The sequence below is a fragment of the Clupea harengus genome, chromosome 14, assembly GCF_900700415.2.
Source record: "Clupea harengus chromosome 14, Ch_v2.0.2, whole genome shotgun sequence".
Classification (NCBI taxonomy): domain Eukaryota; kingdom Metazoa; phylum Chordata; class Actinopteri; order Clupeiformes; family Clupeidae; genus Clupea; species Clupea harengus.
The window spans coordinates 27214541-27242109 of record NC_045165.1 but is presented as its reverse complement, the minus strand read 5'-3'; the positions used below and the strand labels follow the sequence as shown (position 1 = coordinate 27242109).

The 27569-nt window shown below is 43.1% G+C and overlaps 2 protein-coding genes across 4 annotated transcripts in view; one reads left to right on the top strand and one right to left on the bottom strand.

The window, feature by feature from the left end:
• Positions 1 to 27569, bottom strand: part of runx2a (RUNX family transcription factor 2a) — a 42295-nt gene that overhangs the window by 8074 nt on the left and 6652 nt on the right. Inside the window, exons 2-4 of one of the 2 annotated variants that reach the window (XM_031580476.2) lie at positions 13574 to 13836; positions 11914 to 12070; positions 7967 to 8071 (exon numbers count right to left, since the gene is read on the bottom strand). In XM_031580476.2, the coding sequence (XP_031436336.1) occupies positions 7967 to 8071; positions 11914 to 12070; positions 13574 to 13836 (525 nt within the window). Of the gene's footprint in view, positions 1 to 7966; positions 8072 to 11913; positions 12071 to 13573; positions 15210 to 27569 lie in introns of those variants that run through there. The other variant, XM_012838101.2, reaches the window with a different exon arrangement.
• The window catches only part of supt3h (SPT3 homolog, SAGA and STAGA complex component), an 86234-nt gene continuing 74275 nt past the window's right edge, over positions 15611 to 27569 (top strand). Inside the window, exons 1-2 of one of the 2 annotated variants that reach the window (XM_031580477.1) lie at positions 15611 to 15750; positions 19126 to 19235. In XM_031580477.1, the coding sequence (XP_031436337.1) occupies positions 19126 to 19235 (110 nt within the window). In that variant the 5' untranslated portion in view covers positions 15611 to 15750. The remainder of the gene's footprint in view (positions 15751 to 19125; positions 19236 to 27569) is intronic. The other variant, XM_012838102.3, reaches the window with a different exon arrangement.

The window sequence follows — 27569 nt, the reverse complement described above, 5'->3', positions numbered from 1 at the left end:
GAGGAAGAAGATGTTGATACCACAATGGCATGGTGCTAATTGAGAGTAATTACCAGTGCCTGGAGAATCCTGCATGCTGTGCTTACTGGAAGCGTGTGAGTTGCTTCATGCACTAGCAGCCCCTGAGTGAGGGAGCGTTTTCATTCCTCAGTGGGAGAGAGAAATGAGCCTCTGCAGTCAGATAATGCTCATGCAACAATGCTCTTGTAAACTGTGATGGCTATCGCTGAATCCAGGATAACAGTGCCTGATATGCCATTAGTAACGGCTCCAGCCGGGAGGAAGTGCTCCGCACATGTTGGCTTATGAAAGTTCTAGAGGGACTGAAACACTAGTCTTTATGCGTCAGTGAATATCTCATTGGAAAAAAAAAAAAAACGTAGACAAAGTTCAGACACCCCTACCCCCCTTCCCCACCCCCCCACAGACGGTGGCAAATATGGCTTTGATCTTCAGTTCAACCTTCAACTGAATGTCCAGGGGGCATAATAGCCTCTACCCTGCATGATTCATCACAAACAATGGAAAGTCCCTGACAGTCACACTTTTATGTTACACGTGCAACAAAGGCCCATTGAGCTTCTTGGAACAATGGACAGCGATACTTTAAAAGAGCTATGGGTTTCAAACACTCTGAAGTAGATGCACCTAATCATATCTCAATTGAAACGATGGTCAGATGTCTACCGATACCTTAGACATAACCTGAAGGGGAGAAACAGTGACCCTCTCAAGCACAAAATGGACAATGCAAAAAGACAAGGCCAAACTGTTGCTAAAGAGCAGACTATGAAAGCTCTGTCTTTCTCATGCAAATCTGCTGGGCCACAGACTGTAAATAATACAGCAAGGCCATATTGCTGGCAGCTTTCCCAAGCGAATGTGAAATTGCCATCTGATAGCATTATGACCTGCAACAACACCCTCTGCACGTTAAACACGAGCACGCTTTTAACATCAAATAGCGTCTCGCTGGCCGTCAGTGTGCATCAATCATCCAGTGGCAACACAAGGAATAAAACGCATGGCAGAAGAAAGGGAAACATACATCCGTCTAGATTTCATTTTGTTAATTGCTGTGGTGTGGGGACGGCTGACTCCTCTGAAGACTGAAACAATGGATTATTTCACATGGCAGCTATGCACTGGGAGCATGTGAAATTAGAGAGAGGGAGAGAGGGAGAGAGGGAGAGAGGGAGGGGAAGAATGGACTGAAAGACAGAACAAGAGAGCGGGAGCAGGCCAAGAGACCGTCCACTCTAACTATCTTACTATAAGCGGGGGCTAAAAAGTGGAGGTTTAAGAGAGGGAGCAAGCGAGACAGAGAGAGACAGAGAGAGAGAGAGAGAGAGAGAGAAAGTGAAAGAGGGAGAGAAGGAGAGGGAGTAGCAGCCAGCCAAGCTGCACTGGCCTGTGGCCAGAAGCCTGTGTGGTCTGCGTGTTCCAGGCCTCAGGAAGCAAAGCAGGCCAAGAAAGGGCACACACGCTAGCAGAGCTCTTTTTAAAGCGACGGGTTGTCTTCAGGAGGCAGACATAATGCAGCATCGCTAAACAAACAGAACACAAAAAACTTCCCCATAGGAAGTTGCTTTTTTAATCTTGAATGATGAGGAGAAATGAATTTCACAGCAAAATAAAAAAGAACCTGACAACTTAATCAGAAACCTAAAATGAACTTGTCAAAGTGACTGCATGAACTGATGAATTTCTCCTACGGTTCCTTCAGGAAATTTTGCTTACAGAGCTCATACTATAAATTGCTTTAGTCCAAAAGTTGGTTCTAGCTTTCCGAGAGCACATATCAGTGTAAGTCTAGCAAGTGTTTCTGAAGCATCGCGGATATTTATTGCAGTGATTCAAGCCAAGGATCTTCCTCATGGGACAAACATCCCACTTGAGCTTTAAGCCTCCTGTCACATATATTCCACCAAACTGCTAAAGATTTCACTACCCTTCCGTGCACCGCGCAAGTCGGTGAAATATTCTCTCGCATGAATATGTATTGTATAATTCCTACGGAAAATAAGACTTTGCTTCGGTGGTGTCCAGTGAACTCACAGGGGGCTAACAGACTACAGCTTTGCACAGGAAAAGACAAGGTGTATTTTACCCTACTGTACGGCTCGGACTGAGGCTGTCAGCCTGCTGTCGTTGATACAAAGCTCACAGTTTGTGCCTTGCCAACAGCAACAGTACCATACTTTCCCTTAAAACTGGCGTCTTGCTCTCAGTGGTGCACAGGGGAAAGGAAAGTACAACCAGATATTCTGTACAAATGAGCAAGTCCTGAGTGGTGTTTATTTTCTATGGACTGCGCTTTCTTTTGTCTCCAAGGCCAACCTCATGCGTGCCTACCTGTCAGGACATGCTTTGAATGTTCAAAGGCAGAGGTGGCTATTGAAATTCACAGTGAAATAATTCTCCAAAAATTAGGGGCTTAACTTACTGGGTAGTCGACATAAACGGTGTCAAAATGTAACGACTCCGCTCTCGATTTGAAGAATTTAACATGGAAAAGTTAATATGGTAAGAGAGACACCTGAGTAGGAGAGGAATTGGTCGTGTTCAGATGGCATTGCATGCCTGTTAATATTGTTCCTTTGAACCAGAGGACAAAGGAACAAGGGGGAAATAAAGCAAAGAGTAGAGACAGGCCGAATGAGAAAGAAAGGTGGGAGGAAGGGCTCCAAGAGCAGAGACTCTGACGTCATTTCCCAGCCTCTTTAAGCTGACAAACACAGAGGTGAGGCTTTGAAGACTGTCTGGTTACTGCCTTACAGGAGCCCTGTGCCAGACAATAGTACTCTTCCAGCCATCCGCAGAGCAGTCAAAACACATTTACCAATAATCTTGGAAAATGAAGTACCTTCGCAAAAAAAAAACACATGTTGTATGTGTATTGGGTGTGTATGTGTTTTGCGTTCTTTAAACAATATTAGCACTAATCCTTCACAACTACATGATGGACCTATGGATGAATAACACTGGCTGATTAGGAGTGATATGAAGTCACTACTGAGGACAAACACTAACAAAAGAGCAAGTACGATCTCTGCTCTGTAGTGACATCCTGAGATGTAATTGGTTCTGAAAGACTGGCTTGTGGTAGCAATGTGGTGATAAATGGCAACATCTTTTACTTCCAGTGACTCCTAACGTGTCACTTCATCAGATCCTGCTGTCAAGAGTGGAGACGAGCCCAACATTCTCCCCATTCTACAGAGATTCAATGTCATCCGAAGCCCCCCACCAGCCCCACACACACACACACACACACACACACACACACACAGACACTGTGGAAGCACACATTCAGACTGGATCTCTGCCTCTCACTCCTCTCAGAGTGTCTTGATCCAAACCAAGCGGAGGGAGCCAGCCAACATTCCATAAACAGTGTTGGGATCGGCTCCATATGCTTCATTATGTGCGCTGCAGCACAGTGACAATAGGCGACAGTATTTCTTTCGCCTGGCCATAAAAGAGCCACATTTCATGTGTGAAGCCCTTATAATTAACAGATTCCATTTCCTCTGAAAGTTTTAAAAACATCTGCCATTGTTGTCCATCAGGGCGCTGGGAAAAGGCTCTCTGGCATCCACTTCAATCTGAGCCTGGGCGGCTTACCCTGGGCTTTTGAAACGCTCTCAACCAAAACACCAAGGTAGGCCCTGATCACGTTCAACAGTCAGGCACCGTGGTACAAACAACAGTGGGCCCTCTATAAATGTTCTCCTGGTCCAACCATCCCCACCCAGTCTATTAGTAAAATTACTTTTAATAACCAGTCGGGCCTCGTCTAAGCCAGCCTCACCAGATAATTACACCGTAGCATAGTCCCCTCTCTGACGCAAGGGACTGTGTGCACAGCCACACCGCAGTCTAGCCAAAGCCTGCAAACTCAGGGCTCACAACACACATGTAGGGAAAACACAGAATATGGGGGGGCCTATTTCAAGATGATCACATCACGCGTTTCTGCTTCGCAAAACCATGTGTCCGTTAGTTTCATAGCACAACAAAATAATGTAAAGTGGACTGTGGGCTACATGTGTCTAATTTCTCATTTTGAGATACTACCAAGATCATAGCCCTTATAAAGAAAATTGCTTTACTACAAGAGGAGCTGGACTTCCAAAAGCTGGCTGAAGTTGTTGGTTTTCCCATTTGTGCCTGCTAGCATTATACTCTCTCAAAGACATCTGCCTTATTGAAAAGAGACTAAAAATACCATACATTCAGAACCCTTTTGCTGACTTCCGATTGTGGGTAAAGATAATTGTGATTGTGACATCCTCCAAACGTACACACTATCTGCTGTTGGGCAGGATGAGAGCTGACAGTTAGGTTCCTGTCTGACTGACTGTCATCTGCTCTGCCTCCCTGTGAACACAGGCCATTCTGCTCTGTTCTCCTCAGTGTTGGAAGGGCTGGCAGTGGATCTCAGATCTTTAGACACGTTACCCCCACAGTCTTCCAGTCGATCACAAAGACGTCAAGGTGATATGGTGATTCCATAAACTACCCGACGCTCCAGTCAGTGACATATCACCATTAGCAAAAATATTACACTTAAAAATATATAACAATTTTCAAAAGTCTCAGTCCTTTTGCTGCTGTTATATACTTATTTGATGTGAGCAAGTAATTGGAGTATAAGAGTTCCAACAGTTGGACTCCTTATTGGTTGGAATTATTTTGGAATTGAACCTTTATGTATGATGGCTTTTGCTGCTGCAAAGGGGTCCTTGTGCTAATTGGCCAACAATGAGCTCTAATCCTACTGTACGACTATTTAAGATGTAGCTCTGCCACTGGTGTACAATCTGAAAGACACACTAGACAACTTAATGAATAACAAGACAAGACAACTTAATGAATCTGTAAAGATGAACTAACGTCCTAACTAATGTACTTAACTCATCATGTCGTTTCCTCCTTTCCAGTAAATACTTTGAGTAAATGCAAAACAATGGGGCACTGTTTAGCACTTCTGATGAGCCAGAGATCCAGACATTTAATGTTTGTCTATCTCCCCACCCCCCACCCCCACCTCTCTCTCTCTCTCTCTCTCTCTCTCTCTCTCTCTCTCTGCTCTGAGTTCCGGACCGGAGGAATGCATAAACAGGCAGGCAGAGGCAGCTCGCATCAGACTAACAGGAGGTTGCACAACACTAGATGCCTCTGCATGTGTCATTTCCTGCTTGGCCACCTGCCTGCCTCCTAGCAACTGCATGTATGAGAAAGAGAACAAGGGAGAGAGAAAGAATGAGAGAGAATGACACAGAGAGGAGAATGCCAAAAGAGAGGATCGAGAGGTAGAGAGGGAACGATCGAAAAGACTGAAATATAGCTTCATAGCAGCCAAGACGTTGAGACACAGAGTTCTAGCTCAGCATTGCCTGATAAATGGATGTAGCGTGCCCCTGCTGCATTCAATACATCAGCCTGCTCTCTCACTGAGGCTGAGGCTGAGGCTGAGGCTGAGGCCTTTACTCAAACTAAACTAAAAGGGTAGCTTCTTGCTAAACTCAATAATATATTGCTGACAGCCAAAGACCTGTAGAGAAATTAGTGAGTGGACATTACTTGACAGGTTGTATCTGTTGATTTTGATGATTCAAGACTATGAAAAGGCTGGTTTATAATTCTTCAACTTGTCTCAAACACGCACACATTCACACACGAAACGCACACAGACACACTCACTCACAGATACACGCACACATACACACTTTTGCAACATGCAAGAGAGATTCATCAGGATCAAAGGCCAACTCCCTGAGCTCTTTGAGACGGGGCACTTTTAATCCTGTAATGAGTGATGATGACGATGAAGAAGATCACACACTGGTATGAAGCGGCTCCAAACGTCTGCTGCCAGATGTGTTCATCAAGAGGAGAAGCAGTGGAAGGGGAAGGCCGGGTGACAAGACAGTTGTTTGTGATGTGATAGCACTGACTTTGAGGTTAAAAATATAACTATGTAAATATGTGTTTGTGTGTGTGTGTGTGTGTGTGATTATGAACAGTGACACATCTTGTAACAGCTGCGTGCCAGAGTGGTTGCACTGAATATTTCTGTTCTTTTTGCACATAAAGACTAAGACTGAGACTGACTTGGATGCTAATGACACTATTTCACCCACTGCTGCACTCTTCACATAAAAACTATTTCAACATGGCTGTGTGTGTATGTGTGTACATGTGTGTGTGTGTGTGTGTGTTTCTATGGTTGCAGACCAGTATATATTGTAGCAACAACTTGATCTCAACTCACAAACAGACCGTGACATCATGCACAGCCATAATGATATCCAAGAGGATGATCTGCACTCAAATAGGAAAGCGGTCAGTGGCCTTTGCATATTTCATGACGGAGCAGTTCAGGGAAAAGAATGACATCAGTGACCGGCATCCAAGCTGCTCTGAAAATACCCAGCTACTCAGAGTCTGGTGACCAGCTCTGGCACTTTCTACAACTTCAGCATTAATTCGAAGTAATCAGTCTGAGACACTGTGACTGTTTCATCCATTGTATCTTTTTTTTGTCATATCTATCGTAATATCAACCACAAATAAAAAATATCTAACAAGATAAAATGAAATTTAAAGGAAATATATGCTATATAATTAGATGAATAGAAAGTGGATCAGTAGATGACTTGCAAATCTGTAGAAGCATTCAAGAGCAATGATACTACTAGCTACCAGCTAATTCAGTTCACTTTCAAATATGGTATGGTATTTGTTCTCTGCTAGACCACATGAAAGCTGTTCATGACAGCCTGTGTGAATTTGCATCTTATGAGGCCCTGGTGTAAAAACTGAAATTTAGCATAAAAAAATATTTTTCTGTCAAAATGGAGCCACAAGTTATATGTATGAGTTGGACCAAGGCACATAGGAGGTACATAAAACCCTGCAAGTCAGAGGATTAATTGTGATGACAGTCTACATTTTCATAATTACAAGATAACTATAGATTTACCATCTAAAATTTCCCCAAGCGAGAAAAATGAGCTGACTTATATGGGAATAAGGGCTTCGGTATGGGAAAATTCCTTTAAAAAAATGTCTCACTCTGCCTCTATAGAAAACAAGACGACTATTGTACAGCGAAGGTCTCATAATCTGCATTATTAAATATAGCCTCCCCTGAGTTTCACACTAAATCTGTGTTAGGTTGCTGCGCCTGTGGGCCTCTGGTTCCTCCCTAAGAGCAGTAAGCCAGACGACTTGGCAGCCTCTCATTTGCAGCCAAGATGTGACATTTTTGAGAATTCCCTGTCAGCTCTCACAGCACCCACCCAAGTGCAGATTTGGCACACATCGTCCTGCTCTCACAAAACCCTGGTATCATGGTTTCAATGGGTGAAATCGAAGTGTGTGAGCGTGCTAGCTAGAGAGAGAGAGAGAGAGAGAGAGAGAGAGAGAGAGAGAGAGAGAGAGAGCTCTGCTCTGGGGGTCAGAGGTCACTGCGGCCTGGCTAGTGGTCACCACGGTGACGCTCTCCGTGGGACACAGACACAGAGATGCTGATACAGTAAACATTTCCCCAAGGCGGGAGGCTGGACACACGTGTTTGTGTTTGCCGCTCACTTAAATAAAGTGCCTTCTTCTCGCAACACAAAAGGCAGCTTTGTGCGTTCAGGCCATGCCCAATCCATCTTTAAAAAGCCGGTCCCTAACACAATCCATGCACTCGTTCATCCATCATCGTCTCCTCCCCCAGCCCTCTGCCACACTCACGGCAGTGAAAGCCCCTTCATCCCACCTTCTGGATGGAGATGAGATGGGGGGGAGAGGAGGGGGAGCACGCCAGCTACAACGACAAGCAGTCAGACAGCATCATTCATCTCTCGCACAGTATTTTGGACTTGAGCACCTCTTTGTGCTGGCTAATCATTATCACATGACGGTGTTTTTTTTTTTTTCTCTCTCTCTCTCTCGGAGGGGTACTCACGTCTGGGCTCCCGCGGGCCGTCCACGGTGACCTTTATGGCTCGGTGGTAAGTGGCCACTTGGGGTGGGTTCGTGAATACTGTGATTGTCAGCGTGAAGCTCTTGCCTGCAAAACACACAAAAAAGAGGTTCAAGCACCATTAGTCGTCGCACAATGCCACACATTCAGCACTGGCCACCCATTTGCGTCGCGCCTCGTGGTGATAGTGCTGACTGTGGGATTTGAGCCGCTCTGGGAGTTAACGGCTAGAAAAGAAAGGCCCAACAATGGCCGATTGTGGCCATGGAGGCAAAATGACACTTACACGGTTAACAATGTTAAACCGATGAGTTAGAGAGCATGTTCGCCGGCCTTTGTAATGCGTGTTTGCTTTAAGGACTGCAAAGTGAATTAAGTGAAGTCATTTTTATACTGTGAGTTCAAAGTGGATTATACCCATCTCGTGAGTATTATAATAATCCTAATCTAACACTTTATCATTTAATGATTTGTGAGAGGAAATAAGGTGACAGAGAAAGAAGAAGTATGTTATGACACGGATATGTGTATGGCAGGCTGCTGCTCTAATGTGGACTAATGGTCACTTGTGCCAGAGTGCAGACTCATACGCAGGGTTCACATGTAACCGTGGAGAAGTGTGTGTGTGTGTGTGTGTGTGTGTGTGTGTGTATGTGTGTGTGTGTGTGTGTATGTGTGTGTGTGTGTGTGTGTGTGTGTGTGTGTGTGTGTGTGTGTGTGTGTGTGTGCCGCCCAGCAGAAGCGCAGCAAAGCAGCAGTCCCCATGGCCTCACGGTGTAAAACTCAGTGGGTGGGGTGAGAAGGCAAACACTTGTGTGTTGACTTCTGCCTCTCTCTCTCTCTCTCTCTCTCTGTCTCTCTCTCTCTCTCTCTCTCTCTCTCTCGTTCTCTCTCACTTTCTCTAGCCTCGCATGACCTTTTTCTTGTAGTGAGAGTTTCCTTTTTATTTTTCTGAGGAAGACCACTGCATAGGGAGAACTCTGGGTAGCCCAGCTCGAGACACTGGTGTAGTCAGAGACAGCACCAGTAATCTGTAAAGTATGCCGTGAAGTCAGGCATGAGCCGCTCTCTAGGCTGCTAATCTGGTGCAAGGACAGGAAGAGGTGGGTGGGACATGATGGGTGACTTAATGAAGCACACAGCCACACTCGGCGTCATGTGTCTCTCAGGATGCTTGCCTTCTAACACTGCATTGATTATGCTACTGGACTCCTGTGGCTCATGGTCCAAACGTGCTGATAGAATGCTGCTGGAATGCATTATCAGACTTTTCTTATCCAGTTCTATGCCCTATCTGGCTTAGTCAGATTTCTAGAAGCTCATATTCTGTTCTCATGTGCAAATTTGCAAGACTTGACTATCTATTACTGCAAACAATACATGTGACATGTGACAGCAGCTGGACATACAGACTTGCCTTTATTGGTGATAAAATATGTTTAAATATAATATGTTTGAAATAGACGGTTACAGCACTTCACCTTTGAGCTGAAGCTGATCAAATGGATTTTGTCAGACATTGGTTGTTTTTTTTGCAGGTGTGGCCTGATTTAATAGCATGACATGTGGTAATCCTTCTATTATAGATTATTTATTTCAGATGCATTGTCAAGAGCAGTTGGACAGATTGACATAATGATGACTCATTTTATTAGTTGTGTCACGTAAACCACACAACATCAACCACCAAGTAAAGCTGCTATTTATAACGGTGAGTGCCTATCATTTTAAAGGTTACTTTCCTAATCATGATCTATAAACATTGGCGAGTGTGCGTGTGAGTGTGTGAGAGAAAGAGTGAGAGAGGGTGAGTGAGTGGATGTGTTTTGGGGTATGGATAATGGTGGTGTTTGTGTGAGTGTGAGAGAGAAAGAGTGAGAGAAAGAGTGAGAGAGGGTGAGTGAGTGGATGTGTTTTGGTGTATGGATCATGGTGGTGTTTGTGTGAGTGTGAGAGAGAAAGAGTGAGTGGATGTGTTTTAATGTATAGATCGTGGTGGTGTTTGTTTTCTCATTTCTATCTCCCTGCCTCCCTGCATGCAGTATCATTTCCCATGTTTAATTTTCTGTTTGCTCTGCTATCTCCTGTGCGACTTCCTCCCCTAGATCCTCTGACGCAGATAGGAGAAACTCAAGCCTGTAGAGGTGTGGAGCTCTATGCGGGCCTAAAGCCGTCTTCACTCGGAGCGAAGATAACACTTACACATGCAGAGTTTGTGTGTGTGTAAGATAGTGACTGCGTGTGTGTGTGTGTGTGTGTGTGTGTGTGTGTGTGTGTGTGTGTGTAGGGGGGTGGGGTGGAGTGTGTTTGTGTGTGAGTGTGTGTGTGTGCGTGTGTGTTTGTGTGTGTGTGTGTGTGTGTGTGAAAGAAACATTGTGTGTGTGTGTGTGTGTGTGTGTGTGTGTGTGTGTGTGTGTGTGTGTGTGTGTGTATGCTTGCACATATGTGAAAGGAAAGAGAGGGAGAGCTCTATAAATGTCCACGTATATGACCCTGTATTTTTGTGTGTACCAAAACGTGTTGATATATGTGTCTGTGTGTGTGTGTGTGTGTGTGTGTGTGTGTGGGGGGGGTTCTGGGGTGGGGTGTCTCTGTGCCTGTGGGAGGGGTTAGCAGAGAGACGTGTTTGGAGGCATGTTAGCTGTTGTCAGTGCTGCCAGTGCAAACATGAAGAATCCTCGGGCCCTCGTGCTGAGAACATCACACACCCCTCCTGACAGATGCCTACTTGATTTTCTATCAGTCCCTTGAACGAGGGGGAGTGAAACCAAACTCAGTCTCATACCTAATTGCTTCATCAAGGGCTCAGGCTTCATCATGCCTTTGCGTAAATTGTTTTAAACTTCTAAACCAAACACCTTCTCCTGTTTATCTGTCTTAATAGATTCAAGAGGCCCTTCTGGAGTTACTTTACTATGTGCTGTGGAAGCCCACTTTGAGGGTCTGCGGAGGGGATGGTAGGGAGGCAAGTCTAGACTGCACACACTCTGCTTGCCCTGCCTCTAGCCTCAGTGGGCCCGGCAGCGCCTCTGATCCGGCTGCCTGTCCTCTTCAAAGGCCTGCGTCTTCAATGGAGCTTTTCCGACAGGATCACAAGGCTGGCGTGGATGCATTTTTTTCTTTGGTTCTTTTTTTTTGGGAAGGGGATCGGGGGCATAATTGCTCCCATATCAAAAGCAGCATTCATCCACACATGACCAGGCTGTGAGCACGGCACTGTGTGTACTGTAGTCCATTCACACTCCACACAATCCTGACGACGCAATGATGTACGGAGCGGACCATCCTACACCGGATGATGAGCCCTGTGTTGATTATATGAGGGAGACTGAAGTGTGTGTGTGTACTTATACCATAGCTGTGTTTATGTGCATGTCTCTTTCTTTTTTTTTGCAGCTGTAGCAATTTGAAGCTTAGACCAGAAATTTAGTAGGCGCTTGAACACACCCTTTAGCTTTTTTCATTCTGCTGAAGGGAGGTGGAAGAATTCTACTCAAAGACAGACTCTCCTCACTTGGGCCCATAGCTGCTAAAAGACACAACCCTTTTGTTTGTTTTCAGTATTTTAAAGTCTAGAGCCAATCCGCTGGTCAGACCTGCCTCCACAATGCATCTGTTATTGATCAATTTAATTAGAAACATCAACATGACTTATTTCCGTTTCAGACTGCCGTGCCATAGATTTTGACAGGTTATTTTGAAAAACCAAACTGATAAAGAAATTGCCTCTGCATTACCTAATAAGTGCTTCAGTATCTCTATAGATTATCTACCACAGACTGAATTATTGTGACTATGCTTTATTTGTTCCTCTGCAAGAATGCAGTGCTGTGTGTGGTTTTGGTGAAGCGGCTATCAGGTGAACCACTGTAGTTCGGGCTTATTGAGCAGTGTGGGACACATTGTGATATGGGTGCTGTTGGACTGACCTCGACCGCTCCTGCCCACGAATCTCAGGTCATTAAATCGAGCGACTTGATTCTTCATGACAGCTGAAGCATTGCGGAGCTCTGCCGAATAGTTCTCGTCGTTCCCTGCCATAACTGTGACCACTGTCCCATCAGTAACGTCCCCTAATGCAACCACCTGAAGAGCACAAGGCGCAAGCATTAGAAGAGAGTCACAATGGACTTTCAGACACAGAGAATGATTCACCGATCATTTACATTCAGTTGCACTGTAGTGCTTGTTCAGCACACAGGTGCAAAATATTACAAAGAATAACATTAAGCTTTTTAAAACTACCAAGCTATTATTATCTTCTTCCCTATTCAATCATAATACAAATACATACTGGGGGTGGCATTCAGAAAATGAAGTGAGGGCACATGCTTATATATTGTATAAAAATGACTGGAATACATTGGTCATAAACAGACAGACAAAAACATTTGTGATAAGTCTGACATTTTTAAAAACATGCCTTGGAAATTATTTTTTTCTGATTTGTAGATACATATTTCTTAGGCAAGAAAATGTCCTGCCACTGAGAATGTGACAATAAGTGATATTACTCAATGATGGATTAAATGTTGGAAGAATTAACTGTTTTCTGTTTTCAAAGAAAATCCGTAATTTGGCATTAAATGTGTCTATTTTGTACACATTACAATAATTATATTTTGTATCAATATTTTTTTGTGAAACTTCTCCATTCCCATTCCCAAGGTGTTTTTTGTAAAACATAATTTTTTTTTGGAAAACACTGATATCAATGAAGTAGCTAGCAAATAGTATAGACAAAGGACAATACGTCCAAAACAAAATTACAGGCATGGTTAATAATTTCCTATAAAGCTAATGCAAGATGTGAATATGCAGGCACGTCCCATGGAAATTAAGAGCTAAACTAAAAAGACCACAATTTAATGATTAAAAAACAATATTCCCGCAAATTCTCCACTGTTTGAGCGATACTCATCTTGTAACTTACATGTTCAAAAAAGGAACAAGGGTTCACATATACTCGTCTACTTAAAAGGGAAATCTCTTTCCTTTCACAAAGTTTGATAATGCCAGCTGATAATAGCATGTGCAACCATTAACGAGAAGAAAAAATATTTGAACATTTTTTTCTTATGGAATCCAATCGGTTTTAGCCTATTGTATATTTTATCTATTTAGACCTTTATTATTTAGTCATAGGTGTTAACTTTATTAAAGATGCATGCGTTTGTCGCTATGAATAGCGCGGCTCTCTCGGATTTCAGTAGTTTCCATCATTGCGGTGGGGCATGAGCGGTGGCATTTCTATTTTTAAACACTGGCGACGCTTGTACCTGGATTAAAGCTATTTGTTTAACCCCTTCGAACCGTTTTAACAATGTTAAACCATAATTAACCATAGCCTACGCTTGTCACACCAACCTCAGTCACCCCATCAACACTCAAATAATTAGACTAACCAACAGACTTGGCTATGAGCTACCGTTTTGAAAAAAAAAAGAAAACAAAAAACATAACAAATGTTAAAAACTAAGATCCGGACAACATGTCAATCATAGATCAAAATGTGAAAACATCATGCTCTATTGTTTTTACAATCGCTTACATTAAGAAACAACTAATAAATAAAAAAACACAACTTACCTTAAAAGCAACGGGCAAAGTTTTATTACACCTCCAGTGCGATGGCAATACGGAGCAAAGGAAGTTTGGACTATCCGTCCGAACAAGTTCTGCGGGGTGATCCGCGATGATCTCTACCATCGTCCGATTGTCGTGGGGCCGAAGTCTCGGCACAGCTGAAGTCCCGTCTTGCTGAGTCGTGGCCGTGTTCACATCGTTCATTTTTCCGGGGACTGTTTGAAGACTGTTGGACGGCGGACTGAACCTCCGACTTGTGCTGGGATCTATGGGAATGCGCATCACAACACTCTGTCAGCAGAGGTAAGGACACTTAGGTTGAAGACGAAGATTTTCTTTTAAATCGGAGTCTTTCAAGAGATGTGCATTCCGCTACGCTGCCATCAGGTTATCTTACAAGCGATGCACAGTGCACAAGTTTCAGCGTCCTTTATAGTAGTGATATATAAAGTGTTCAAATGTAACCTATCTTCGTTTAGTTAAGGTCTCTCATCAGTGTGCAAAAACAATGTTGATCTTGAACTTCAGGACAAAAACCGTCAGAGTCAAAATCAGCTTATCCTCTTGAATTGGACCCGTGAGGTTAATGGTCTGTGGTCTTTTTTCTTTTCAGCGATGATGTCGTAAATATAGCCTAAATGCCCATAGCCTAATAATAAATAAGTTTCATCGTGTATCCAACGCTGTTTAATAGGCACAACTGAAGTCGACGTGCACGCTGCGTAAATCGAACGGAGTACGTGCGTCAAAGTGAAAACAGAAAGCAAAGCCTGAAATGGTAGCGAAAACAATTCGAAGTCTTAACAGAAATGTGTTAAAGAATTAAACTTCTCTCGCATAACAGGAGCGCCCGTTTTCAAGGGTTAAAAAGGTGATCCCACAAGTTGCGGTCAGACAGATGAAGGAGATGTAAACCCGCAGTTTTTTTTTGTCTCTCTGTGTGGTTTGTCTTAGGAGGCAGGGACTTCTACAGCTCAGGTTTTTGTGGTTTATATATAAGCAGAACCAGGACGAATATTATGCTGATGAGACCAGAGCACGTGGTGCGTAAGGCCAGTCATCTCGCTGCATCAAAATAAATGGAAGAATTCTACTGTTTGGCTCAGGTCAAAGCTCCGTATTTCCACAGTAAAAAGTCTCACTTTTAAAAGAAAGCTTCGGTCCTTATAGATTGTTCATACAGACTGTCGAGGTTTGGATAAAGAGATGACCTTGTAGCCTATTTAGGGACACAACTTCCACTAAAATGCATGGGGGTCTATATAATGAAATACATTCGCTTCATAGCTGCTGGTGACAAATTCCAATTGTAATAATAAACTCAGTATAGGCATGATACGATCAACAATAATACAAAAGTTTGCTTGCTTTGTGAACTTTTGTAAGTTATAGACTATATGGTTTGAAGCTAGATAATGATAATTGCTAAATCAAAAGGATTAACATATGTACAAATGACAAATTATGCTACGGGGAAGAGATAATTGAAATAAGAAAAATGGTGGAAATGCCTTCTCAGCTTACTTTGTTAAATGAAGCCTACAGCTTATCTTGGTTTAGAAACGTTGAGAACTGAACAAACGGTTATCGAGAAGTGACTCACTTCCTCTTTATCATGCTGGCAGGACAAAAAGACAATCAAAATTTCGAGTAGCAGGAAGACCTCGGCAGCATGCTTAACATAAACAATTTACTATTACTACTACTATTATTAGTAGTAGTAGTAGTAGTATTATTGCTGTTTCTGTTGCAGCTTATTCATCAACATAATCGTCCTCCCTGTAATTAACATTAGCCTATCATCGGCATCATCATCCATTTTAGAATGACGGCGTAATGTTGCCTGCTATTGCAGTATTATTGCCTATGGACTGTCATGTTGAAAATGCCGCGCAATTTGGTTATCCAAAGAAATCTCTTTAGGTGGCGCTCGTCGTTTTTTTTTACCTTCAATTGCGTATTTCAGTGTGCGACTCAAAACTACAAAAGCTGTACGTTTGTTACGCAGAGCTGGCGTATTATATAACTCGTGTAAACTACAACACCCACACACCACCGCTGTCAGGATATCTGTGACGTTCTAAAGCGTCGCCGGTGAAGAACTGTTTACATGAAAATGAGGGACATGCGGAGGAGCAAATAACTTGGTAGACAGATTGGACGAAAATTAAAAACAACAGGTAAATATTCTTCCTGAGCAAAGTTCCCTATGGTCGGATAGTGAGTAGCCTATCTTATAGCATACACTACACACACTTACGACAGATTCCCAGCACCAGCTCCAACCCACCTCCTAATTTTGAGTAAGAACATATTTTGACAAAAAGGACTTATTGCCGTATTGCATTTGAATTGACTGCCAAATTAGTCTTTCATACGCTTATACCTACTACTTTTAAGAACAGTCGTCATGAAATAACGCGACTAACTAGCTTTAGATAGTAAAGGGAGGTACGGCTATTTACTTCAATGTAGCATTCTCCCCCTCTAATGGAAATAGTTATCGATGCACAGGGCACAGTTCATGCTCATCAAACAAATGTTTGAAAAAGCTGGACGTGCCATCATATGATTCTTGCAGTGGATCCAGTTCAGTCTCTCACGTTTAATCTGCTGTAACCTGCGCATTTTTAGCATGTCAGTGCAATGAAAAAGGACTAAACTCAACAACTTTAGAGTTTTTTCATTTAACTTCGGTTTGGGCCAAAATAAGACAGAAAAGTCAATATTCAAAGGGAATCAAAGAATCCTTTCACAAACCTCTCAAGACTGGTGTTATTTTCATTTATTTTCCCAGCCAATGTGATCTGTTTATGTTTTTCTGCAAGAGTATTGTGGATCAGTGTGCTTGCTTCAAATTGCAAAGTGGCTTTGGCTGGTTTGGTGTGGAGGCTCCTCCCTCCTGCCACACACAGTCATTTGGCAAGCCTGGCCAAAAACATTGACTCACCACTATCTGAAGTTGTACCTTGGCGGAGAATTAAAACAAGCCTGAATGCCATACCTCTTTTATCTTTCATAGCAGCGGCACAGAAAGTCTGTCACCACAGTTCAATGCAAATACATATGTACAAATACATATACCATATGTTGCCATTTCATTTAAAACAGATTAAAATGTGTGACTGCCTAAACAGATATTCATCTTCTATTCTTATTTATTTATCAAACATTTTCGGTCCGTACTGGATTGGCCAGAGCATTTCAAAGCTCTAGGGAGAGGTGATTTTTTCATAACGCCAGTCCCCATTAGTGTTATTGCAGAAAAGGTTTGTTTGAAAGGAATTCATACGTGAGATGACAGGAGAGGAGAGGAGATGGAGTTGACGTTGACATGACGTTGAATTTATTGTGGAAATACAGAGGAGGTGGAGCGTTGGGAGATTAATTTGATTGTTTTACTCCTTTTGGAAAGCATTTTGTGTGTGTGTGTGTGTGTGTGGGTGTGAGGTACCCAGATAAGGATGTGAAGATGAAAGAAAAGAACTGACTCTGAAACATTATTGGGTTACATGGTATCTTGTGCTGCTCACAGTACACCAAGTATAACTTGGACTTCTCTAAATTATAATTACACACTACAAAGTCATAGAGCTTACTAACTGCTGTCATGACCAGACCAGTAAATACCAAAAGGTATATATTTCTATCAAGATTATAAATTAATTTTAGGTTAACTGAACCTTCCCTGTCTTGATTATCCTGCATTAATATATATTGCATTAATTTGTTTATTTAAAACCACAACATGCAATATTATTAAAAAAAAAGTTATGTATCAGTCAGACTAAACATCACCTTACTCTAGACTTCTGAGCTCTTAGACCCAGCCTGTCTTTCTTGAGATCTGTAAATTAACTAGGCGTCTGTAGAGAAGCAAAGCTACATAAAAGTCTATTTAATTACAGAGAGGAAAATGCAATAAATCGAAAAGACTCCCCTATTCCACCCAGCTCCACTCCAGTGCTGTTTCAGCCCATTGCATGTTGAAGTAATCTGGATTCATTTGCCACATCTGAATTCATTTTGCTTAGTATGGGGACCATCTGCCTTCACAACTCAAAGCGAAGGCTCAAGCTTTCATCCAGTGCGGGGGGTGGGTGTAGTGGGGAAGGAAGAGAACGGAGGGGATTTGAAACTTTATGTTTGAATGTATGTATGAGAGGAAAGCGTGCCGTCTGGGCCTCAGCTTTTGTGACACATTCAGGCATCTTTGTTTTTTTACGTCTGTGAGAATGGAAACGTAATTTGCATGATCGCTGCCTTTGATGTGCCCAAGACAACGTAGATCTAAACCATCAAAAAAACAGGCCGTCTCATGTGGGAGAGAAGTTAGGAGAAAGCCCTTTGGTTTATTGTATTTTTTCGGGCATATAAAAAGGCCATCCACCTGTGGGATTTGATAGTCTTATTTTCTGGTTTACCATAGGAAGAACTGTGGTTTAGGAAGCAGCCAGGCTCACAGCTGTGCTCCAGGTCATTTTGCGCAAATACATTTCACGGGGCATAAAAAAGCTCACCTGGTCACCCTTCTGAATGCAAGTTTCTTGGTGCATAACAGTTCCTGAATGTAATTTGACTAAGCCAATAGCAATGGAAATCTCTGTTTCCTATGAACCTTTTTGATAAGCATAGATGCAGGAAGTGGACCTATATGTATAGCTGAAGATTGTTTCCACTCTTTACATTAAACAAAACATTTGATGTTCTTTAACTGCAGTTAACTATATCATACACCATCAATTGTGTGGTTTAGTTATAGGCATATTAGTGTTACCCCATTCCTAATTGAAATGCTTCTTACTACCACTATCTTCTGTTGTTAGATCAAATCAATAATAGTGTTGTCTACTCAGAGCTGTACTTTACTGAGGCAGTACCAACGGTATGTCCTGTATAAAAGACTTTAAACTACAGATCATTTTCACTCCAGTGTAAACTACTTTCTCGCTTGGAACATGGCTTTACTCTTCAGAATTATTGGAATCTTGAGCCAAGGAACGCAGGCTGAATCAGCAAATCTGGACGAGTATGTGGAAACCCCCCCATTTCACCCTCCCGTAACAAGATCAAATGCAAATGATAGTATCTGCTATGGAACCCCATCTGACTCTTGCTGAAGTGGTGTACCTAAATACCATGTTTGGTACGCATCAGGACACAACAGACTGGGCACATCTGAACCTTCATATATCCCCAAATGATGTCTGTGATGAGACTGTGCTGTAATCAGCACATCTGAGTTTCTCTATTGCCATGTTGAGGCCCATGTGGCTCCACAGGTAAATCGCTACGCTCGTTAAGCCACCTAATACCTCTACAACAACAGCAACTGCCTCAGCGCTCTAGTTCTCCTTACTGTTGTTGATTGAGGTTGAACTAATACCCTCTTCTCCGAGAACATGTGGTATGTTTCAGTTTTTTCCCCTTCTTTGTCAGTTGACGCATCAGGAAGCACTTTCTTTGTGAAGTGGCTTTCTAATTGCCAAGGCTTTGATGAGCATGTCTCAGTCGGACGAGTGCTACATGAAAGCCGTGTGCTCTGTGTGTACCAGATGAGCAGCAGCGCGGCCAGCCCCATGGCAGGCAGCAGTAGCAGCGGCGGTGTGGCGGGGAGAGGAACCGGAAAGGCCACCAGCTTCATCCCTGAGCTCCAGAGCATGATGTAAGTTTCTGAAACACCTCTCTACTTCAGCCTCTCTCATTCACTCAACCTCTCTCTCTCTCTGTGTGTCTATCTGTCTGTATGTTTAAGTGTACATACATATGTACATACATGCATATGTTCAAATATACATCAACACGACACAAAAATAGATCAACACAAATACATGTGTTACATATACTGTATATTCATCTCAGTTGCAGCCTCACTCTTTTATGTCTATAAGAATCTCTGCACACATCATGTTTGATTTATGTGCACCCACTTCCACATATATTTATCTGCATGTTTACGCTGGTGTCAGTAGTTGTTGCCTTGATCAGGGAGCTCAAAGGGTGGTCGTCTCCCCCAAAGAGAAGAACTCTCGCCTACATCAGAGGGCTAGCCTCTCCTCCAGGAGTCACAGGGCCATGTGCTGTGAGGAGATGTCTTGCTTTTCTAGCCTGGGTATCAGTCCATCATCAGTTCCATCATCAGCTAGTATGCTGAGTCACTAATGTTTACGCTTTCACATTCATACATTTAGTTACAAATAACTACTCGAGATACATGTTGAATATATGCTAGGTAAAACAGGGGACTGCAAGATGCATTAATCTTTCTTCAGTCATAAGTAATAAAGTGGTAATGTATTATGTTTAGAGCTGAAATAAGCACAGAAATCTACACAAATGTGCTAAAACCTGTAATAGAGTGATTAATCAGTTTCTACACGTGTCGCTTGACATTTAAAAAGTATGTGATATATTTAGTATGTAGTATTTAAACCATATGAAATAATACTCAGGGTCCATTCTAACACCGCATGATTCATGTGAATCTTGTATTTATTTTTAAGGGGAGATTATGTGACAAACTGCACAAACACTTTTTTGTCCTCTCCCCTCCAACTTCTCTTTGTTGAAATGAAAAGTACATAAACACAAGACTCCGGAAAGAGCTCCATTTTGCAGTCCTATATTTTGCAAGACATTTAATTATAGCTTTCTGTGAGAAGCGTTTCTGATGGAGTCTAAATGCCGTCCAATTGGAGAGATTACATTCCATCCTTGGCAGGCTCTGTGCAGTTCAGAATGGTGATGTAGAGAAATTATATTCCTCGCTTCGTGGAGAGGGCTTAAAGCAATCCACTGCCTCTATTTACCTTTTGGTTCTGTTCATGTGAAAGAGTTTTTGCAATCACAAGTTTTGCGTCATTTGTGTCTTTCTGCTTGCCGATTATCAACGAAACTACATGTATGGAAAGCGTGGCTACGTGAACAAATAAAAGTGCAAAGCACAAAGGGTCATAAATCTTTTTTTCCCCCTTCCCCAAAAGTCAGAAAGTCAGCTTAAAAAAAAAACATCCACAGCGACGGCAATAACGAATACGTCTGTGACATTTTTATGTTTGCTCGAACAGAAAAATGGCACATTTCTCCATGTGTGTGCTTTTGATGATGTGTGCTTTGGGCATGGCAAGGCTGTCTGGAATAGTCAGGGGGAGGAAAATGTAAAGACAGTTTCCTCTGGCTCCTATTGCCGTGACTGTCTGCCGCCTTGTGCCTTCATGGAGGTCCCTAATTGAGATCACTTGTACTTATAAATGGCAGGAAGCTCTGTGGTTCATGGGAGCAGAAAATGGAACTGTAGAATATGCCTCTTAAAATAAAAAAGGGAACGCTACTGTTTTACTTTCCTAATGATCTAATTGAGAGTCCCTCTTCGAGCATTTTTGTGTTGTGCTTTTTTCCATAATGGTGTTAAATCCAGCAAAGTGCGGCGAGCCAAGTTCTCTCAGTGCTTGTCTACAGAGGTCCTGCCCCGGCATGATAGAACTGCAGTAATGAATCCTCCCCTCTGTAAATCAGTTTTGATCCCCCAAATACAATGTTTCTGCTTCCAGCCGCCAACAAAAAGCTCCCCATTAGCCAATTAAAGGAGTACCATCTCACGTTGCTGGAACACAAGGGACCATGAAGGGAATTATTCTCTTTGTTTAAACATCATGTTTGGCCACAGCGTTCCCTGCCAAACTGCTTTGCTGTAGTAAATACCATAGCAACAATAGCCGGCGTAATGACAACAGGACTATTAGCAATGGATTAAGCACTGCAGCTGGCTGCTAATTTGACACAAAAGACAGAAACGACCACAGAGCTTAGCTGCATTTGCTCAGGACGGCTGCCAGCGACTGCCTTTGTCACCTGTGTATGAAATTACTCAGGCTGTCAGGTATCTGCTGGCTTCCCCACGCGCCGGCGCTGTACACAACATTGCCTCCGCCGCCAGGCTAACGTGAACGCAGCACTGCTCACCAGTGTTCGTCATCCATACCCCATCCTCCGTAGCGCAGCCCGGGTGATAAAAAAAGGTGCTTTTTCAACGTGCTCTTGAAACCTCCTGATATGTAATATTCAAATACGGTGTGAAAAGTGCTTACTTTGGACGGGGGGATCCCGTGCTCCACGCAGAAGGTGCTAAGGATAATATAGACTCTCGGACAAAGCCAACATTCCACTTTTTCGCTCTCTGTGGATTAGACTAGCCGACATCCTCTCTCCGAATCACTCGTCCAATTGAAAAAATATTTATACTACATCTGTAAAGCAAGCAGCGCTGTGGAAGGGAGGGCCCGCCGTCTCCTGATATTAATGACACGAGAGGAGCCGTATCACCTTTACTTCTCGCCCTGGTCCATGGCTTCTCACAGACTATGCAACAGGAGATGATGCGTGGAAATCAATGCATAGTTTTCTCTCTTCAAGCCAAACTTTAAGCTTCCCTCACATCCTCTAAACCCATGTTCAGTACATGAGCTCAAGCCCTTTCCAAGCTTCAGATTCCTCCAGTGTACAGGACAAATGAAAGTTCCTTCATATAGAATGTATGGCCTTAGGAACACTTTGCTTGCACAGCTAAGGAGAGATATTAATCTGAAACCTCCAGATTTTCAAGAAATGTATTGGAACTTTGCAACTCTTGCAGATATATTACTTAACCTACATTACCTGCCAATCTTTCTCTCTCCCTTTCTTTCTCCCTTTCTCTACCCTCTCTTTCTGTCAGAATTATACATACAGAGTTACCTTCCGTTTTGCTAGCTTCTAGGGCCTGTAAGATAATGCCATCATCAAGGTATATTATTGCCTGTGGTTGTAACTTGATCAAAGTTAATAATAGCATTTTGAGCGAAAGCGCTGGACATTCCAAGGGCTGTCATTGCTTTGGATCCTCGTCAAACCAGATTATTTAACCCCAACGATGTGACGCTGCATTTTTGTGGTTGTAGGTTTTTGGGGATCATATAGTCCTTTCCTAAACAGTCCTTTCTCCTATCTTTAAAGCCGTTTGAAGAGATGTAATGATACTTTAGTTTAATTGGAAGTACTGCGAAGAAATGCTCTGGTGTTGTGCAATGCGTGAACTTGGCACACATGCCTTGTTGACTTTTGGCCATGGTGCTAATACTACAGAATGCATATACTCAGACCAAGCCCACGCCAGCATTTCTGTGGCTTCGAATGAACCACATTTCTCTGCCTTTTTAACTGTCTGCTTGGTAGCATCAGGGTTTTGTTAAATATGTAACTTGAGTTCCATTTCTTAAAATGTAGCCGAATCCTCTGGGCGTTTTGGCATTATTTACAGTAGACTTTCCACTGCTTTTATTTTTCACTTGTGTGGCTGAATTTTACATATAAAAATGGCATCGCTGTTACAGTGCACATAACGTAATGGAGTTTTTAAAGTGCCCACATTGGGAAACGATTAATAATGCCCGAAATAAACACAGTCTTTGAGGGACTACATCATCTCATGGCCTCATCTCATCGCATCACATGGCATCGCATGACCGACTTGAACTCCCTGCTTTTTTTCTTTTCTTGTGGACACCATATGGGACCTGTGCACTTGCAGTGGTATTGGCTGTATTTGGTGTTGTTATGTTAAATGGGGTAAGCGTCTCCGCAGCCCTATCTGTAATTAGTGGCGGTGCAGCTGCAGCCCTACTCTCTACACCCACAGGCTGTTTGGAGAACCCTTCTGTCGGGACTCGGCACAGGACCCGGCCCCGGCCCCGCCCTGACGGCAGATGTTGGACGATCGTTGTGACATACTAGAGCCACTTATTGTTTTTCCTTATTATGTAAATGTTAAACTCTCACACACACACACACACACACACACACACACACACACACACACAGAAATGCACACATACAGAAGCACGCACTTGCACACGCACACGCACACTGACTCACTCACTGATTGACTCACTCACTCATTCACACGCATGCACACACACACTCTGGTTAATGCCTGTGCACACACCCACTCTGGTTATGCCTGTGCATGATCAGCAGACACAAATGTTGGTCCACTCAGATCTCTGCTTTATCTGACAACTACTTTTTACTTAAAAAATTAAGGCATGTTGGGCATATATAGTTGAAGAGGCTTGAATCTGAAGTTTACTCCTAAATATCAAATGCCTTTATCTTTTATTCTTTTTTAATGTAAAAAAAACAAAAAAATAGTAAATGTGTGAAATCTAAGCCAACTGAGAAGTACTTTCTTAATTGGCACAAAGCACAGAATCTTTGCTTATTTCAGTGTCTCCTGTAGATGCCTAAGCACACACTCGTCACTTAGGAAGCTGTAAAAGTATGGAAGACAATGCAATTTTAATAAAGCATGCTGAAGAGTTTAGTCTGACAGTTCTGTCTCTCTCTGGGTTGCTACCCTTGGGAAGAGCTTAAAATGATTGTATTTTTTTGAATAAGCTCAAACAATTGTGTTAGTTGACAGGTAAATAATTCCCCCTTGTATCTGTTCTTTTTTGTGTGTGCCTACAATAGAGTGGCACTCTCCATGGCACACAAGCTCTGTGTCGCTAACTAGCGTCAACATGGCTGTCGTGTCAGAGGGAAGCCAAAGCCTCATACCAGCTGACTCACACTCTCGCTGGATGCACAACATTACTGCATTATTTTTTCCCCCCAGCGCAATTAGCCTACTCCCTGTAATTAAAACAACATTAAAACTCTGGCTCGTCCTTAGGGATTGGCGTCTCGTTCTCAGACCCAGCAATCCCTCTGCTTCCCGCACGGCAGCGCTGCGTATAGTTGGCCCCCGTTTACTGAAGTCAGAGCTTCAGCCCAGCATAGGAGGAGAGCTGGACTTCTGCTCTCCTCGGCCTATCTGTTGGTCCTCCTATGTCCAGTGGGGATGTACGTGTATCTTTTCAAAGTTACCTTCTGCAGGAGGGGAAGCTGTCCACAGAACTCCTGTTTAATTTTTCGGAGGGCCCTCGAATGTTTTGCTAAATGCTGGATTGTTCCGGGTCCCACTGGAAGCAAACAGCTCTAATGAGCTCTCTCTCTCTCTCTCTCTCTCTCTCTTTCTATCCCTCTCTCTCTCTCTCTCTCCCTCCCTCCTTCTCTCTCTCTCTCTCTCTCTCTCTCTCTCTCTCTATCCCTCTCTCTAATGAGCTGGCGCGCCGCCTCTCTGGTTAACCAGACTGTAATTTGGGGACTGAAAGGAGCCTCTCATCACTATTGAGCGTTTGTTTACCACAGTGCGACTCCAGTGTTTCTGCTGAGAACGCAACGGGGCGGTGTGCTGCCCAGTTAACCCTTATTCTTCTCAGGCATCAAGTCAGCGTGTGTGTGGAAGGGTTTTGTGTCTTTACACACACGTACATGTGCGCTCGCACACACAAACACGCGTACTCACACACAGACGCGCAGACATGCATTTTGTTCCTGTGCTATTCAGCTTCTGTTCTTATCAGCAGTGTGATCCTCTTAATAAAGTCCAAATAGTCCTTCTAAATGATGCACTGCCTTTAAAACTTCCTCACAGCCAAAGTGTTGTGCTACTATTTTGGCATCTCTTTTGGTTTTTATCAGCTTCTCACTTCTATGGGTCTGGAAAATTGGAGTAATGTTTTTTTTAAAGATTGAGATGTGTTTTTGTGGTGCAAATATGTTGATATCAGTTGCTTTGGTTAGCTACAGTGCTATCTGTCTGTGTTTCTCAGTCACCAGAGAGATCTACAAAGCAACGTTTTATGGGAGGCAAAGAGTGTGAAATCCAACACATTTGAAAAAGATATACATCTTGCATAACTTGCTTGCCCTGCTTTGCAAGTGCAAAAGCAATGTGATCGGAACACACACACGCACACAAGCACACACGCACACACACACACACACATACACGCACACACACACACACACACACACACACACACACACACACACTCTTTCATTAGAAACATGCCTTCCAGATCACTTTTCACAGAAAGAGAGAGAGAGGGGGAAAGAGAGAGTGAAAGAGAAAGAGAGAATGGTTAAGACTCAACTGACAAAGTAGCATGTGCTGTGTAGTCTCCCAGATAAATGAAAGAAATTCCCTGACAGAAACTAGAAGTGTTATTCAGTGTCTGTTGTTTCCTGCAGTTTGGCTTTGATCAATATTTTAAAATGCCCTCTCATCCCCACCCCTTTCATTCAGCAAATCTTTTCAGATGCGTCAGTACAGATTCGTTTGTACCTGTTTCCTCCGCTCATGCGCGCATCTTTTTCATTTATTGAATATTCGTTATTGTGCTATTTTCACGTCATGTTTATTAATGCATTTTACTGTGAATATTCCAAGAGCAAAGAGTGAAAAGTATCCTATAGTATCTTGTCAGCAAAAAAAAGCTACTTCCAAAAAAGTTCAAATCATTTAAGCACCTCTAACTGCATGTTATCTAAGTCTTTTCCCCCGCTAAGTTGCTTCTAAAGAATATTGCCATCAAAACATATTTCTGCGCCTGTATTTTCCCATTGTTTTGTGTTTTTCCATTAAAAAGGCATATTTGAAGTCAAAGAGGAAAGTTTTATTAGGCAGTCTCCCTGGGGAACCCAGCCTTATTCATTCTGCATCAGCTCTTACTCCCATCCTCTTGATTTATGTCTCAAACAAGTCTGGTGCTGAGAATCTAGAGAACACCTGCACATGGACAGAACTATCACACTCTAGTGAACACCTGCACATGGACAGAGCTATCACACTCGCAGTGAACACCTGCACATGGACAGAACTATCACACTCGCAGTGAACACCTTCACATGGACAGAACTATCACACTCACAGTGAACACCTGCACATGGACAGAACTATCACACTCACAGTGAACACCTTCACATGGACAGAACTATCACACTCACAGTGAACACCTTCACATGGACAGAACTATCACACTCACAGTGAACACCTTCACATGGACAGAACTATCACACTCACAGTGAACACCTTCACATGGACAGAACTATCACACTCTAGTGAACACCTTCACATGGACAGAACTATCACACTCACAGTGAACACCTTCACATGGACAGAACTATCACACTCACAGTGAACACCTTCACATGGACAGAACTATCACACTCGCAGTGAACACCTTCACATGGACAGAACTATCACACTCACAGTGAACACACGAGACACTGAAACAGGAGCCAGAGCCAGGGGTGCAGTAACCATAGAAACCCCGTAGTAATGTTGCCGTGAGGATGAGTCACTGGACCTGTTAATCTGAGGAGTTCTGCTACTGAAGACGGACAGTCCCCAATGACAGCAGCTTTGAATCAGGATTAGAGGAGTCTCTACCTGGTGTCAAACCTTTCCTAACCTCTGCAATTATGGCCAGCAATCTAGGCAAATGTACTTGCGTTGATGGTACATGACCACAAAAGGGACAACAGGGTTCTATTCATTTCTTAAGGCAGTTTTGTCTCACATCAAGAACCCCAGAAGAGTCCTGCATTCTCTTTTCAAACTATGTCCACAAGATGAGAATTATTAATTTGTGAACTACTTGTGAAAATTAGGTACTGGATATTTATCCTGTCTTGTGTCTGAACCTTTTTGTTGGCAAGGTGTGAACATGTCAACTTGAGTCTCACACTTCAGCAGAGTGGCCACGGAGCTGTGATTGTGTCCCGTTCAGGTGACAAAGTGTTGCCATCGGACACCTGCTATGTACTATATGATGTCTATACTGGCAGCACGACGCACACATGTATATCACCTTCAACTGCCGCCCGTTCCTTCAGGGAAGTCATTGACACCGCGGCTTTGCTCGGGTCTGTCTGGATTAGTGTGGCGCTGAGGTGTCATCAGCGGGCTCGGGTTCCGCTGAGAGGTGGCCTGTGACGGGTGACAGACTGGAGTGAAGCCATCCGTCACACCGCGCTCGGGGACGAGTACAGCTCTGGCACACGAGATGGCTCATCGGCAGCTCAGTGTCACAGCATCTGGTTCATAATCTCTCTATCTATCTGTCCCCCTGGCTGT